Source organism: Cebus imitator, unplaced genomic scaffold, assembly GCF_001604975.1.
Source record: "Cebus imitator isolate Cc_AM_T3 unplaced genomic scaffold, Cebus_imitator-1.0 Scaffold242, whole genome shotgun sequence".
In the NCBI taxonomy this organism is placed as follows: Eukaryota; Metazoa; Chordata; class Mammalia; order Primates; family Cebidae; genus Cebus; species Cebus imitator.
The window spans coordinates 1327016-1342167 of NW_016107557.1; the positions used below are offsets into that span (position 1 = coordinate 1327016).

The following is a 15152-nucleotide window of genomic DNA, read 5'->3' on the forward strand; positions in this document are numbered from 1 at the left end:
AAAAAAAAAAAAAAAAAAAAAATTGGACAAACTGAAGCATAATGAAGTCCAGAGGAGGAAAATGAGTGTTTCAGAATACTCATTCAGAACACCTGAATTATAATACGCACAATCACAAGTTGCTCACAACAGTGCTTTCCTGTAATCTCAGCGACCTAGGAGGACAAGATGGGAGAATCACGTGAGCTCAGGAGTTCAAGCCCAGCCTGAGCAACATGGCAAAACCCCATCTGAAAAATAATAAGAACGTTGCTTCTTATTATTATTATTTTATAAGAAGAATATCTTGCTTCATCAAACCGCTGTCATAAATTTTGAATCTTCAAAATAAGATTGAAATTAGATTGTCATAAATAAGAATCTTCACAAAAAACCAACAGGATTGCCTCACTTTAAAACATTTTTAAAACTATAGAAATATAACCCAGTACAGTGGCTCACGCTGAATCCCAGCACTTTTGGAGGCCAAGATAGAAGGATTGCTTGAGCCCAGGAGTTCGAGACCAGTCTAGGCATCACAGCGAGACTCCATCTCTACAAAAAATAACCACTGCATTCTAGCCTGAGTGACACAGCAAGTCCCTGTCTCAAAAAATAAAAATAAACTATGGAAATATCCATTAAGGGCATTAAAGCAATTTTAAGTGAATTAAGATATATTTCAGTATGTCAATGATCTTCAATTAATAATTCAGAGTATGAGGGAAAAAACAGAAGTTGTCTAGCTGTCCAGAAAATACATCTAGTTGTCTCATATTTTCATGAGAAAAATATGAAATAATTCTATACTAACTGTATATCTATTCAGAAAGAAAGAACATTTTGCCTACATTTACATTAATGCAGGAAAAATTTTAAATTTTGGATAAAGCAAATAATTACAAACCTGTATAAACTGATGCTCTTTATTAAATTCTTCTTCATCTTGTGCAATCAAATCAAATGCTTCAGCTTAAAAAAGAATACATTTATATAAATATATTACACTAATGCCTAAACAAACACTAGCACACATATACAAGTTAGTAAAATAAAATACTAAGGAAATAAAGCTGTAACAAATATGTAAAAGCTTGCACTCATGACTGAGGCATCTGTATTAAATGTTTAAGTCTGTGGTTGTCAAACTTTTGCTAAAGAACCCCTTGCTGTAGCTGATTTTGTCACTAACTTACCCCAATTTACTCAGGGGCTTTACAATGGAATCTTTTTCTTTCTAAAATTAATTTTAGCTTTGGAGAGCTTGGCACTCTTGAATTGAGGCACTCGCCCATGAATGCTGGTGGAATTTCATCAGCAGTCATCAGACTGATAAGCCCTCTATAAGCCTGTCATGAAGATGGCTGCAAGTGTCCCAAAGATCCATTTGCCCCCCATCCGAGGAGACCTCAGTCTGGACAAACAAGGACTGGGAGTCCCCTAATGTCTGCCCTCAAGGCTCCTACAGAGCACCTCAGCTCCCCCTGGGGAAAGGAACGCCAGCCTAAGCACACTCTCAACCCCAGGCCAACAGCCTCAGAGGCATGGGGCAAATGGGGCAAACTAAAATGCCTCAGAGGCATGGGGCAAATGGGCAAAGAGGGCCAGGGCAAGGAAACACAACTGGGAGTGGGGTGGATTCCTGCAAACTAGGAGGCCCAAGACCCTGCTTGAGGCATCAGAATTGCCAATAAACTTTAAATATGTTGGTGAAATGAGAAAGGTCTGCCGGCTACATGCCAGACTGCCTGGCTACGGCACTCTGGGCCTCTCGGTCTGACACTGCAAGGTTGGAACAGAAAGGAGAAAACTGAATGGCTACCCAGAGGGGACAGTCCACCCAAGGCCCAAACATGAGGGAGGCTCCCCACTATCCCTGATTGCATCCATCAAGGACCAATCAGATCTATACTGCTCCTTTGTAATCCTAGACTGTGTCCCACATTCATAACCTGAGAGACAAAAGAGAAACAGACACAGGATATATCTGTTCAGGAAAAGCAGAGCACCAAAGACCACTAAAGCTTCCTACCTTCGGAAACAATGCTAGTTCTTCACCTTGTGAAGTAACCATTTCTTATTTGAGACAGTGTCTTGCTCTATTGCACAGGCTAGGGTACAGTGGCGCAATCTTGGCTCACGGTAACCTCTACCTCTTGGGCTCAAGCAATCCTCCTGGTTCAGCCTCCCCAATAGCTGGGGCTATAGGCATGTGCCACCAATCCCAGCTAATTTTTGTATTTTTTTTTTGGTAGAGATGGGGTTTTGCCATGTTGCCCAGGCTGGTCTCGAATTCCTGGGCTCAAGCAATTCACCCACCTTGGCTTCCCAAAGGGCTGCCATTACAGGCATTAAGCCAAAATGCTCAGCCTAAAAAAAAAAAAAAAATTCTTAACCTACAGCACAGAACCTAAGAAGGATCAGGAGAACTATGAAGCCACCAAAATTATATGCAAAATCATACACTCTATATGTTTCTATGAACATTCACTGTGGGATCTATGACTCAAACTGTTAAAAACCACTGCCCTGAAGAATGAAAGGACCAACCAACCAAATCTGACAGCCAAGAGAAGGGAAGTAGGAAACCTGGCCCAAGACAGGGTGATATGGTTTGGTTGTGTCCCCACTCAAATCTCAACTTGAATTTTATCTCCCAGAATTCCCACGTGTTATGGGAGGGACCCAGGGGGAGGTAATTGAAACATGGGGGTCAGTCTTTCCCACGCAATTCTCAAGATAGTAAATAAGTCCACAAGATCTCATGGGTTTATCAAGAGTTTCCGCTTTTGCTTCTTCCTCATTTTTTCTCTTGCCACCACCATGTAAGAAGTGGCTTTTGCCTCCTGCCATGATTCTGAGGCTTCCCCAGCCACATGGAACTTTAAGTCCAATTAAACCTCTTTTTGTTCCCAGTTTTGGGTATGTCTTTTAACAGCAGTGTGAAAACGAACTAATACAGACGGTAACCCAAAAGAAACTTAATTTACTTCAAGAAGTTAAATATCACCTGGTTTTCAAATAACTGACCAGACAGCTCAAAATAGTCTTATATCCCTAAGTGCTTTTACTCTGAACTATAAGGGACTCTTCAAAGAAACATCTATATTAATACTATGTTATCTTGTCTACTCATCAGAAATCAATCACAGTCAATAAGAAAGCAGGACTTCATTTTTTATGAGAACCTAGGCCAATTCTTTGGCATACCTAAAACAACAATCCTCTTATACTGAATGCTTCTGAGGTTAAACATGGAAGTAGCCCATTTGTGTTTCCCCACCGTCAAACTCTTAGGCCATAAGCAGCAGCAATGCAGCAACTTGGACAGACAGAGCTGAGCTATCAGCAAGGAGGAAGCCAGGTATAGGGAAGAGGAAGAGGCAGGCTCTCTTAAGGAACTGTTCTGAATAAAGTTTGTAAGTAGGCAAATTTTTATTTAAAATGACTTGGATGTAACAAGATGACACCCTTTTTTCCAACCTTCCTCTTCTGAATATGTCCTTCTATTACATTTTTAAAGTTCCTTTCTCCCTTCCAGTAAAAAGGCTCCCATTTCATTAATGCTACCTCCACCCCTATTTCCCTGGATCTAGTCCATCCTTCCTAGCACCCATCCACTCTTTCTGTCCACCAACCTTTTTAATAGCTTTCCATCTCCCCATCTCCCTTTCCTCCCCACCCATGCTAGTCATCCTTTCCAACCAGACTAGTATTTATTCCCTAAGCACAAGGATGGTTTCATTCAATCTTTCCATTATCATTTCCTATTTTATTTTTTCTTTAATAGTAATACATCTAATAATTCAAATTTAAAAGGTGTACATATGATACCACAATAAAGAGCTTTTCAAAGTTAACCAAAGACTTACAAGGGTATATACTGAAAACTATCTCACCATCCCTGACCCTAGTTTCCCACACCCCAGAAGCAACCAATAGTTAAAATATCCCTGAAATGTCTATCTGAATTTTTGATTTTTGAGTTCAAGTAGCAGAGATTCCTGCAGTCAGTATCTTATATTTCCATTGTATGTCTTTACAAATATCTGTATGTGTATCCTCCCCTCTCCTACCTTTCTACACAAATGTTAGAATACTTTATGTGCTTTGAAGTGGATTTTACACAATTTATTTTAGTGACCATTCCATTTGAGTAACTAAAGAATGATATGGTTTGGTTGTGTCCCCACCCAAATCTCAACTTGAATTTTATCTCCCAGAATTCCCACGTGTTATGGGAGGGACCCATAACATTCTATACAGAATCCTTTATCATTCTGTATAGCCACAGGGTACTTCTTTGTATGGATACACCTTAATGTATACCCTATTTTGTTCATCTACATTCCATCCAACCTTGTTATTACAGACAATGCTGCAAGTAATGAGCTTGCACATACATCATGTACCATTTGTGCAAGTGTATCTGAAGAATAAATTCCCAGAAGCAGAACTGCTCAGTTACAGGACAGCACATATGTAACTTTGCTAGTTATTGCAATGTCATTATAGCTAGAGGCTGTGCCAAGAATGGACTAGCATACCTGTGTCCCTCACATCTTTGCCAACACAGTTTTATTACCAAGTTTTTGGATCACTACCAAGGAAATACTGAAAAATACTATGATTGGTCAGATTTACACTGAATTTCTTTCCATGAATAAAAATGAACATTTTTTGTTGTACATTTAACAAAACCATTTTCATTTTTCTATAAATTATTTCCAATTTTTCGGTAGTTGATCTTTTTCTTATTATTAGAATTATTTATTTATTAGGAGAATGGGCTCTAAACCTATAATATAAATTGCTAATCTTTTATTCTCAGTTTGATCGTTAATTTTTAAAAACATTTTATGATAGAGAAGTGTAGTGTACAGCTCAAGGAATTTTCACAATCTGAACACACCTGCATAGTCAACAGCACAAATTTGTGTGTACCTATGCAACAATCTTGCATGTTCTTCACATGTACCCCAAAACCTAAAATGCAATTAAAAAAAAAAAGAAGCATAACACTGCCAATACCCAAACCACTCCAGCCTGGCTTCCCTTGCTACCTGCCCATCCACGTGTAACCACTGCCCTGCAGCTGGCTCTGCAGGAGTACACTGCTGAGCTGTATACAAACAGAACTAGAGTGTGTGTTCCTGGTCAGCTTCATGTCATTCCACATGTTCCTGAGATTCATCCATCTTGTTGCATGTGGCTGTATATCATTCATTCCCACTGCAACCTAATATTCCAGGGTATGAATAAGCATAATCCATTCTATAGCAGTGGGAGGGCAGGGTGGTTCTGCAGTGACTTTGAAACTTCCACTGCTAATGGGAATTTCAGAATCTGGGGCCGATACAAATAGTGCTCCTATAAACATTTTAGTATGTCTTTTGGTGAATATGTACACTCTATCTGTTGTGTATGTACTCAGGTGTAGAATTATTAGGTCATAAAGTATGAAGTTCACAAAGTTCACTTTCACAAGACACTGCCAAACGGGTTTCCAAAGTGGCTGTACCAATTTATACTCCCACCAGCAACACATGAGAATTCCATGATCTTTTAAGTGATAAATACCCACTGTTCAGTCTGCATCATCGTTTTCCTTAGATCAAGATATCACTGAACAAGTCCTAACTGCAACTCAGCTTCACACTTCTGACCCCTATTTTCACTAATGACTGCTTCTGCCTCAAACCACAATCACTCAAAATCTACACTTTCTTCTGACTCCTTGACTCAGGTAATGGTATTGCCATTGCCCCAAGTAACTCAGACCACAGACCCTCCTCTCTTCCTGCCTTTCTACTCTCCCCTGAAGTCCAGCCATCAAATCCTAATCATTTTACCTCTACGTCTTTCATTAGCTACTCTCTTCATTTTCACTGGGGCACCTAGATTTCTACAACATCCTAAGAAAGCTACCAAATGACCTTTACTGCCAGGAGAAGACTCACCAATCAAGTTCTACCAGTAACTAGTCCTGCCACTTTCCAGACAAGCCTCAATCTTGGGCATGGTGGTCAAACCTCAAAAACCACTCCCTGGCCCTCCTGACCTCTCCGGTGTCGCCTCCTGGCCCCTGGCCGCTCTCCCTTCGTCCTGCCATAAAGGCTGGCCACACTGGAGCATGCACCTTCTCAAACACATCCACACTTCACCATCCGATTTCCTTCCAATGAGACTTTTCCACCATTTGAAATTTCTCATACCCCCAAAGGATTACCTGTTACTCTACTTCAAAAGTGGCTTCCTCTATGAAATTCTTTTGCTACCTACTCACGCAACATTTGTTTCTCCTCTAAATTCCAATGCTTTTGGTTTGAGTCTCTCACAATGCCAATGACTGTGTATTGTATTCTTGTGTCATTCCTCTGGGCTGAAAGAAACTGTCTGATGGACAGTTTCTTAAGGGCTGGCATGCTGCCTTATTTATCACTGTAATTCCACAACAAGAGATATTTTTGAAAGAAGCTTAGTACAAGCAGTAGATCGAATAATTTCTTCCTCTGGCGCAAGCCTATTAACAGTAAGGCCAGGCCTGACAGGCCCGTGAGCACCGTGGCTCCTTCCAGTTACAGAACAGCTCAGCCCTGAGGGTTGCAGCACAGCATCTTCACAGACTCAGGCTCAAAATGCTGTGACCTGGCATTGTGCAGAGCTAAACCAGTTTCTATATTCACTGTCAGAGACGATGCTGATCAACAACCTATCTGCTTCTTTTAACACTTTATCCCTCGAGATTTCGTTATCTTTTTGGTTACTTTTCTTCCATCATTTCTACCACATTTCCTACCTTTCATGGACTGGTTTTTGTAACTGCTGATTTATCTAGACATTTCCTTTGCTCAGGTCAGAATTTTTAAAGGGACAAGCAAAGCCTGAAGTCCCTTCCAGTCCTGCAAAACTATGAGGTCTACACAGAAGTAAAAGAATGCTATTCTTACTCATCACCTTTGCCTAAGGATATGGCTCGGCTCATTCTACAATGATTAAGACTGGCTAACTAAAACCTTGGGTCCTATAAAAGCAAGTGAGGCGCTTCCAGAATACAGTGATAGCCCGGAAGGGATCTGATGTGCCTGACCAACATATATAGAGTAATCTGAGAAAGATCAGAAACAGTGAAAATGGTATAATAAATGTTTATCCGTATACTCACAACCAGATCTGAAGTCTTCATTCATCTCATCACTTAGAGATATATTTAAATTTTGTTTGCTATTAAAAGATGTGTAATAGGCAAGGTCCGTCACCCACCTACCCTCTTCATTTTGATAGACCACATTCTGTGGGAGATCTCTTTCTAAAAAATAAAATTACAAAAATATCCAATGATACATGTAATAACTAAAATGATAAAACATTCTCAATTTTTAAAAAAAATTTAGATGACTACCTTAGTTATCAACAGTGCTGAAGTCTTCCAAAACTAGTTAGAAAAAGAAAAACCCATTTCCCCAAAAGAAAAGTATCTCTTTGATGGAAGATAAGCCAGCATCAATTATAAAAAAAAGTCTATAATGGAGAATGAGGCATAAAGAAAAAGAATGTTAAGACTTAGTTAGAAAGGCATATTTTCACTAGATCTCTGATGAAAGATACCATTTCTGAGCAGTTCTCCCTGTATTAGTAGATTTAAAATTTTGTTTAAACTACAAAACACTTAAATATTTAATATGAAAGATTGGCACATTTCACATGGAAATATATCCTATTCAAAACGTACAAACATCTATTTTTTTCACTCTATTTTTTTTTGAAAGCCCACTTACTGTCTTTATTCTTTTCAATGGACTCGTGACATTCACATGTTCGCCTTTCAGAAGTTGGTGACCAAACGGCATCAGTGAAATTAATTTCACTGTCACTGATAGGCTTCAAAGACGCTACATCCACATTTTCTTGAACGGACATTTTAGGAGTCTCAGTGTCCAAACATCCATCCATGTGCAAAACTGTCTTATTTTGATGAGGACACTCTGTCTCCTGTTTTACAGGGTCAGTTGGGTCAAAGCCACCATCAGCATTTGCATCATGAAAATTATCAGAGTTAAGTTTCACGTCAGTAGCCCTGAGGGTCTTCACCAAAACATCTTTTCTTGCACTTTCCTTTAAAAAAAAAAATCAGATTTTTTAACACAGCAAGTTTTGCTTTTTATAACGCATGTTAAAAATTTATGGGAAAAATCATATAGTTGACATAAAATGTTTATTATATGAAGGAATAGAACATACAGTACTCACTATGTTCTACACTATGTATGAATATATGAACCAATGATAAGCAACTTACTAAAACCAGACATTGTGATGTGGTCATGGGAAACATGTCAAGAGATTCACATACCAAAAGTAAGCTCTATGTGTGCACTACATTACAGGATGATAGAAATGTCAGCTCAACTTTTATTATTACCAATAAAAGTCTCTACAAGCGTGGTAAGCCTATTAATGTGACCAGCCTAATAAAGTTAATATGAATTAACAGCCCTTGATATTAATACCAGATACTAGTATCTTTTAATAGGAGTAAAGCAGTGTATACTACAAATGCCCCTGAGCAGTCCAATAAAATTTGTATCAGTCACAGCAAATTAATTCAGTGCCTTAAAACTATGCTCTTCAAAATATTTTTCCAAGTGGCACTTTTTATTCTTTCCTAAAGTAACAACTGCTGAAAAGGGGCTCAAATGTCTTCAACATCATTTGTGGATATTTGGCTGCCACCAAGGTTATCGCATGCCATTGAAACCTATTAACAGCAGTCCTTTCTGCTATAATAAGACAAGCAATAAGAACAATCTGATAAGGCACAGTTTCTGAAAGTTACAATACTAAAACAAGGTTGTTCTAAATAAAAGATGATGACTTTGAAATACGAAAGACGTAGGTTCAAATCCTAGTGCCAATCATTCATTAACTGGGTGCTTTGCCAACATTACTATATAAAAATAAACATCAAAATAAATTCCAGATGACTTAAAGATTTAAATATAAAAGTATTAGGAAAAAATACAGATGGATTGTCTTATATTCTTCAGTGGATAACGTCTTCTAAGTGTAACATTCTAATGTCTTGAACTGTGTCCCCTCAAAAAGATATATCCAAGTCCTAAGCCTGGTAACTATAAATTATGCTATTATTCTGAAACAAGGTCTTCACAGATGTAATTAACTTAAGGATCTTGAGGTATGACTATCCTGGATTTAGGGACCCTAATCACAATGACCAATGCCTGTATCAGAGGAAAGATAAGAAAATTTCAGACAAAGATACAGAGAACAAGGCCGAGTGAATACAGAGACAGAGATCTGACTGCTGCTGGTACAAGCCGAGGAATACCAGGAGCCAGCAGAAGCTGGGAGAACCAGGAAGGATTCTCCTCTAGAGCCTCTGGAGGGAGCACCACCCTGCTAGCATCTTGATTTCAGACTTTCGGCCTCCTGTGAGGAAACAAAGTTCTGTTGTTTTGGGCCAGCATGACTGTGGTAATTTGCTCTGGCAGCCAAGGAAGCTCACACACACATTAAAGCTTAAAACACATAAAGACCAGTATATTTCCATAACAAAAATCTTACAAAATTAAATTAAAATAAATACTCCAATAGAAAAAAAAATGACAAACGCCATTTAAAACAAGATAACTACTTTTCATATACAAGACTTGCAAAGATTAAAAAGAAACATAATGTGGAAAATTGGTCTCTTCCGTAAAGTGACTTAATCTTGAATACGGAAGGTCGTTTACAACTTCTAGCTTCCGGTTCCGTGTGTAAAGGGCTTGGAAGTCGCCACTCCATCCTGACAAGTAAAAACATGAACAAACTAACAAATCAACGACTCTTCTTAGATCCATAAGAGAAGGTAACAGGATAAACTGCTGCCTCTAAAACTGGAGAGACAGACAGGCAAACACAGAGAATACTAACATACCAGGAGATACACTCTCAAGCAGAAACCTCCACAGTAACCAGCAGAGAAGGAATATCTGACCTGTAACTGATGAATTGCTGTAGGCTCAGTGTGGAAAAGTCTGAGAGTTAAAAACTCCAGGGGATCCAGTCATAGGTGGGCCTCCATCCTTTTTTGAGTTTTACCTCCAGGAGCAGGACCAAGTTTTCACAGCAAATAACGGAGAAAACTCCCCTTGGACTTCCAGCATGGGGAGAAGAAAAGGGTCATTTTGAAATATAACAGGGCATTTTGTTCTTAGGTCTGCCCTCAAGAAAACCTAACCGGCTGGGGTTTTATCTGAGCCTAAGCAGCCTAGGGAAAGGGAAGTACCCAACTCTAGCTCCCTCAAGCTACCCTGTCCATCCTAAGGGGAGGAAAAAACAAACACTTGTGGAGTACATATTCTAAAGGCACAGGCTCACTGAAAGACTGAGACTAAATAACAGAATTATGGAATGCTTCCCCTCCGCAATACCTTGCCACAACATAACGAAAGGCCTATTTACAGCAGTTCTTTTACTTGGCACATCATGTCCAGCTAACAAGAAAAAATTGAAAGGCATACTAAAAGGCAAAAAAAAAAACCACAGTTTGAAGAGACAGGGCAAGCATGAGAACCAGCAGAACCAGGTATGGCAGTGATGTTGGCATACTCAGGCCAGATATCAAAAACAATTATGATGAATATGCTAAGGGCTCTAATGGATACAGCAGACAACACACAGGAACAGAATGGCAATGTAAACAGAGAGACGGAACTGATCAGAAACAATCAAAAAGAAATGCCTGAGGTCAAAACTAGTAACACGTGAAGAGTACCTTTGCTGGGCTCATTAGTAGACTGGACACAGCACAGGAAAGATACTCAGCTCGAGCATATGCCAATGGAAACTTTCAAAACTGAATGTAAAAACAACAAAAATGAAAAAAACAATCTCAAAAAGCTGCAGGACAACTACAAAATGTATAACATATGCATAAGGGGACATCAAAAAGTGAAGACAAACAGAAAGGAATAAAACATTTGCAACAATAATGACTGAGAATTTCTCCAAATTAAATCAGACAACAAGCCACATATCTGGGAAGCTCACAGAACACCAAACAAGATAAAGGCCTAATACACTAGGGCTGTACTTGGAAAATAATAAATAAAAGCCAAAACCAATACTACACCTGAGTGTATCATTTTCAAACTACAGAAAATCAAAGATAAAGAAAAAAATCCTAAAGAAGCCAGCAAGGGAAAAAACAGCCTTACATACAGAGAAACAAAGAGCAACATCTTCTCAGAAACCATGAAAGCAAGAAGGAAGTGAAGAAAAATATTTTAAAGAGTTGAAAGAAAGAAACCAACAATCTCTAATTCTGTATCCTGAGAAATTATCCTCCAAACATGAAAGGGAAATACTTTCTGAGACAAGCAAAAATTGAAGGTATTTGTTGCCAGTAGATGTGCCTTGCAAGAAATTTTTTGAAAAGTTATTTTAAGAGAAGAAAAATATATAGCTCAAAATCTTATATCTACAAAGAAAGGAAAAGTACCAAACACAAAATAAGTAAAGGTAAAACAAAAATTTTCTTTTTCTTTCTTTTTGAGATGTAGTCTCACTCTGTCACCCAGGTTGGAGTGTAGTGGCTCAATCTCGGCTCACTGCAACCTCTGCCTCCTGTTTTCAAGTGCTTCTCCTCCCTCAGCCTCCTGGGTAGCTGGGACTACAGGCGCATGCCACCACGCCCAGCTAACTTTTCATGTTTTTAGTAGAGACGGGGTTTCACCATGTTGATCAGGCTGGTCTCGAACTTGTGATCTGCCGGATTTGGCCTCCCAAAGTACTAAGATTACAGGCCTGAGCCACTGCACGCGGCCTATTTTCCTTATTTTTAACTGGTCTAACAACACATTGTTCAGAAAAATAATGGCAACAATGTATTCAATGATGTATGCTTATGTGTGCATATATATGCATATATATATGTGGGGGGTATGTCTATATAGAGACACACACACCTGCTTATGTGTACTTACATGTAAGTGAAATGAATGATAGCAATGATGCAAGGAATGGGAGGGAGGAATTAGGAATATTTTGTTATCGTCAGGTACTCAAACTACCCATTAAATAGTACAATGTTATCTGAAAGTATGAATTAATTGTAAATACATATTGCAAACTAGAGCAACCACTAAAAAAAAGTGGGACAAAAAGAATTATATCTGATATGCTAACAAAGAGAAAATGAAATCATATGAAATGCTAAATTAAGACCAGAGAGAAGACAGGCATGGTGGCTGGCACCTGTAATCCCAGCACTTTAGGAGGCCAAGGTGGAAGAATCACTTGAGGCCAGGAGTTCAAGACCAGACTGGGCAACGTACGAAGACGATATCTCTACAAAAAAGTTAAAAGTTAGCCAGGTGTAGGGGCATGTGACTGTTGCCCTAACTACTCAGAAGGCTGAGGCAAGGGGATCACTTGAGTCCAGCAGTTCAAGGCTGTAGTGAGCTATGATCCTGCCACTGTACTCCAGTCTGGGCAACAGAGAGACCCTGTCTCAAAATAATAATAATAACAATAATAATAATAATAATAATAAAATTCTTAAAACCACAAAGAAAAAGACTGAAGAAAAAATTTAAAAAATGAACAACAAATAGAAAATAGTAACAAACATGGTAGACATTAACCCAACTATACTACTTAATCATTTTCAAAGTCATTAGTGGCTCACATCTGTAATCCCAACACTTTGGGGAGCCAAGGTGGGTGATCATGAGGTCAGAAGATCAAGACCATCCTGGCCAACATGGTGAAACCCCATCTCTATTAAAAATACAAAAATTAGCTGAGCATGGTGTCACGTGCGTGTAATCCCAGCTACTTGGGAGGCTGAGGCAGAAGAATGACTTGAACCAGAGAGTCAGAGGTTGCAGTGAGCCGAGATCGTGCCACTACACTCCATCCTGGTGACAGAGCGAGACTCCATCTCAAAACAAACCAAACAAACTAACAAACATACCAACTAAAAGAGATTTTCAGAGAAGAATAAAAAAACAAGACTCAAGTATACGATGTCTACAAGAAAACAACATGCAGATTAAAAGTAAATGGATGGGCCGGGCACGGTGATTCATGCCTGTAATCCCAGCACTCTGGGAGGCCGAAGCGGGTGGATCATGAGGTCAGGAGTTCAGATCAACCTGACCAACATTGTGAAACCCTGTCTCTACTAAAAATACAAAAATTGGCTGGGCATGGTGGCACGCGCCTATAATCCCAGCCCCTCTGGAGGCTGAGGCAGAAGAATTGCTTGAACCTAGGAGGCAGAGGTTGCAGTGAGCAAAGATCATGCCATTGTACTCCTGTCCGAGCAACATAGTGAGACTCCCTCTCAAAAAAGAAAGCAAATGGATGGAGAAAGATATACCATTAAAATACTAATCAAAGGAAAGTAGGAATAGCTATATTACTTTTAGACAGAGCAGACTTCAAAATAGGGAAAGTTATCAGAGATAAAGCAGGGTAATACATAATGATATAAAGGAATCAATTCTCTAGGAAGACATAAACATCCTTAACGTGTATACGCCTTACAAGAGAGCATCAAAATATGGGTGGTAAAAACTAATAGAACTACAAAGAGAAATAGATGAGGCCAGGCACAGAGGCTCACACCTGTAATTCTAGCACTTTGGGAGGTGGAGGTGGTTGGATCACAAGGTCAGGAGGTCAAGACCAGCCTGGCCAAGATGCTAAAACCCCATCTCTACCAAAAAATACAAAAATTAGCCGGCCATGGTGGCACACACCTGTAATCTCAACTACTTGGGAGACTGAGAAGAACTGCTTGAACCCGGGAGGTAGAGGTTGCAGTGAACTGAGATAGTGCCACTGCACTGCAGCCTGGGCAACAGAGCGAGACTCCTTCTCAAAAAAAAAAAAAAGAGAAATAGATTAATCAACTATTGTAACTGGTGACCTCAACACTTCTCTATCAGAAAAAGATCAAGCGAGAAGAAATTCAATAAGAACACAGTTTAACTCAACACTAACAATCAACTAGATATAATGAACATCTATGAAATACTTCACCCAAAAACAGCAAAATACACATTCTTCTCATCAGAAAAAAAAAAAAAATGACACAATAAATACACAATTGAGTAGGCCCATATCTGTAAAAGAAAGTAAGGCAATGATGAGCAACATCCCAAAATAGAATGTACCATGCCCAGAAAGGTTCAACAGTGAATTCCATCAAACATTGAAGGAAGACATTATACTAATTCTCTACAAGCTTTTTCAGAAAATACCAGAGGGAATACTTGCTAACCGATTCTATGAGATCAGCATCATCCTAACACCAACACTAAAGACATTACAGAAGACATTACAAAAAAAATAAAACTACTGACCAGGCACAGTGGCTCACGTCTGTTATCCCAGCACTTTGGGAGGCAGAGGCAGGTGGATCACCTGAGGTCAGGAGTTCAAGACCAGCCTGATGAACGTGGAGAAACCCTGTCTCTACCAAAAATACAAAATTAAGGCCAGGCACAGTGGCTCATGTCTGTAATCCCAGCACTTTGGGAGGCCGAAGCAGGCAGATCATAACGTCAGGAGTTTGAGATGAGCCTGACCAACATGGTGAAACTTCATCCCTACTAAAAATACAAAAAAAAGTTAGACGGGCCTGTGGTGCACTCCATGTCTGTAATCCCAGCTACTTAGGAGGCTGAGGCAGAAGAATCACTTGAATCCGGGAGGTGGAGGTTGCAGTGAGCCGAAATCACACCACTGCACTCCAATCTGGGCGACAGATTGAGACTCTGTCTAAAAAAAAAAAAAAAAAATTAGCCAGGCATGGTGGCGCATGCCTGTAATTCCAGCTACTCAGTAGACTGAAGCAGGAGAATCACTCAAACCTGGGAAGCAGGGGTTGTAGTAAGCTAAGATCATGTCACTGCACTCCAGTCTGGGCAACAAGAGTGAAACTCCATCTCAAATAAATAAATAAATAAATAAATAAATAAAACTACTGACCAGTATCTCCCATGAGCAAAGATGTAAAACTCCTCAACAAAATGTTAGCAAATCAAATCAAATAACATATAAAAAACTTATACATCATAACCAAGGAGACCCTAGGTATGCAAGCCTGGTTCAACAATCAAAAATCTATTAATGTAATCTATCACACATCAACAGAC

General features: G+C 39.3%; 1 protein-coding gene across 1 annotated transcript in view; it reads right to left on the bottom strand.

Annotated features, from left to right (window-relative positions):
• CEP192 (centrosomal protein 192) overlaps positions 1-15152 on the bottom strand; it is a 132316-nt gene that overhangs the window by 84279 nt on the left and 32885 nt on the right. The window contains exons 10-12 of the mRNA XM_037727845.1: positions 7758-8094; positions 7145-7288; positions 887-951 (exon numbers count right to left, since the gene is read on the bottom strand). Of these exons, the coding sequence (XP_037583773.1) occupies positions 887-951; positions 7145-7288; positions 7758-8094 (546 nt within the window). The remainder of the gene's footprint in view (positions 1-886; positions 952-7144; positions 7289-7757; positions 8095-15152) is intronic.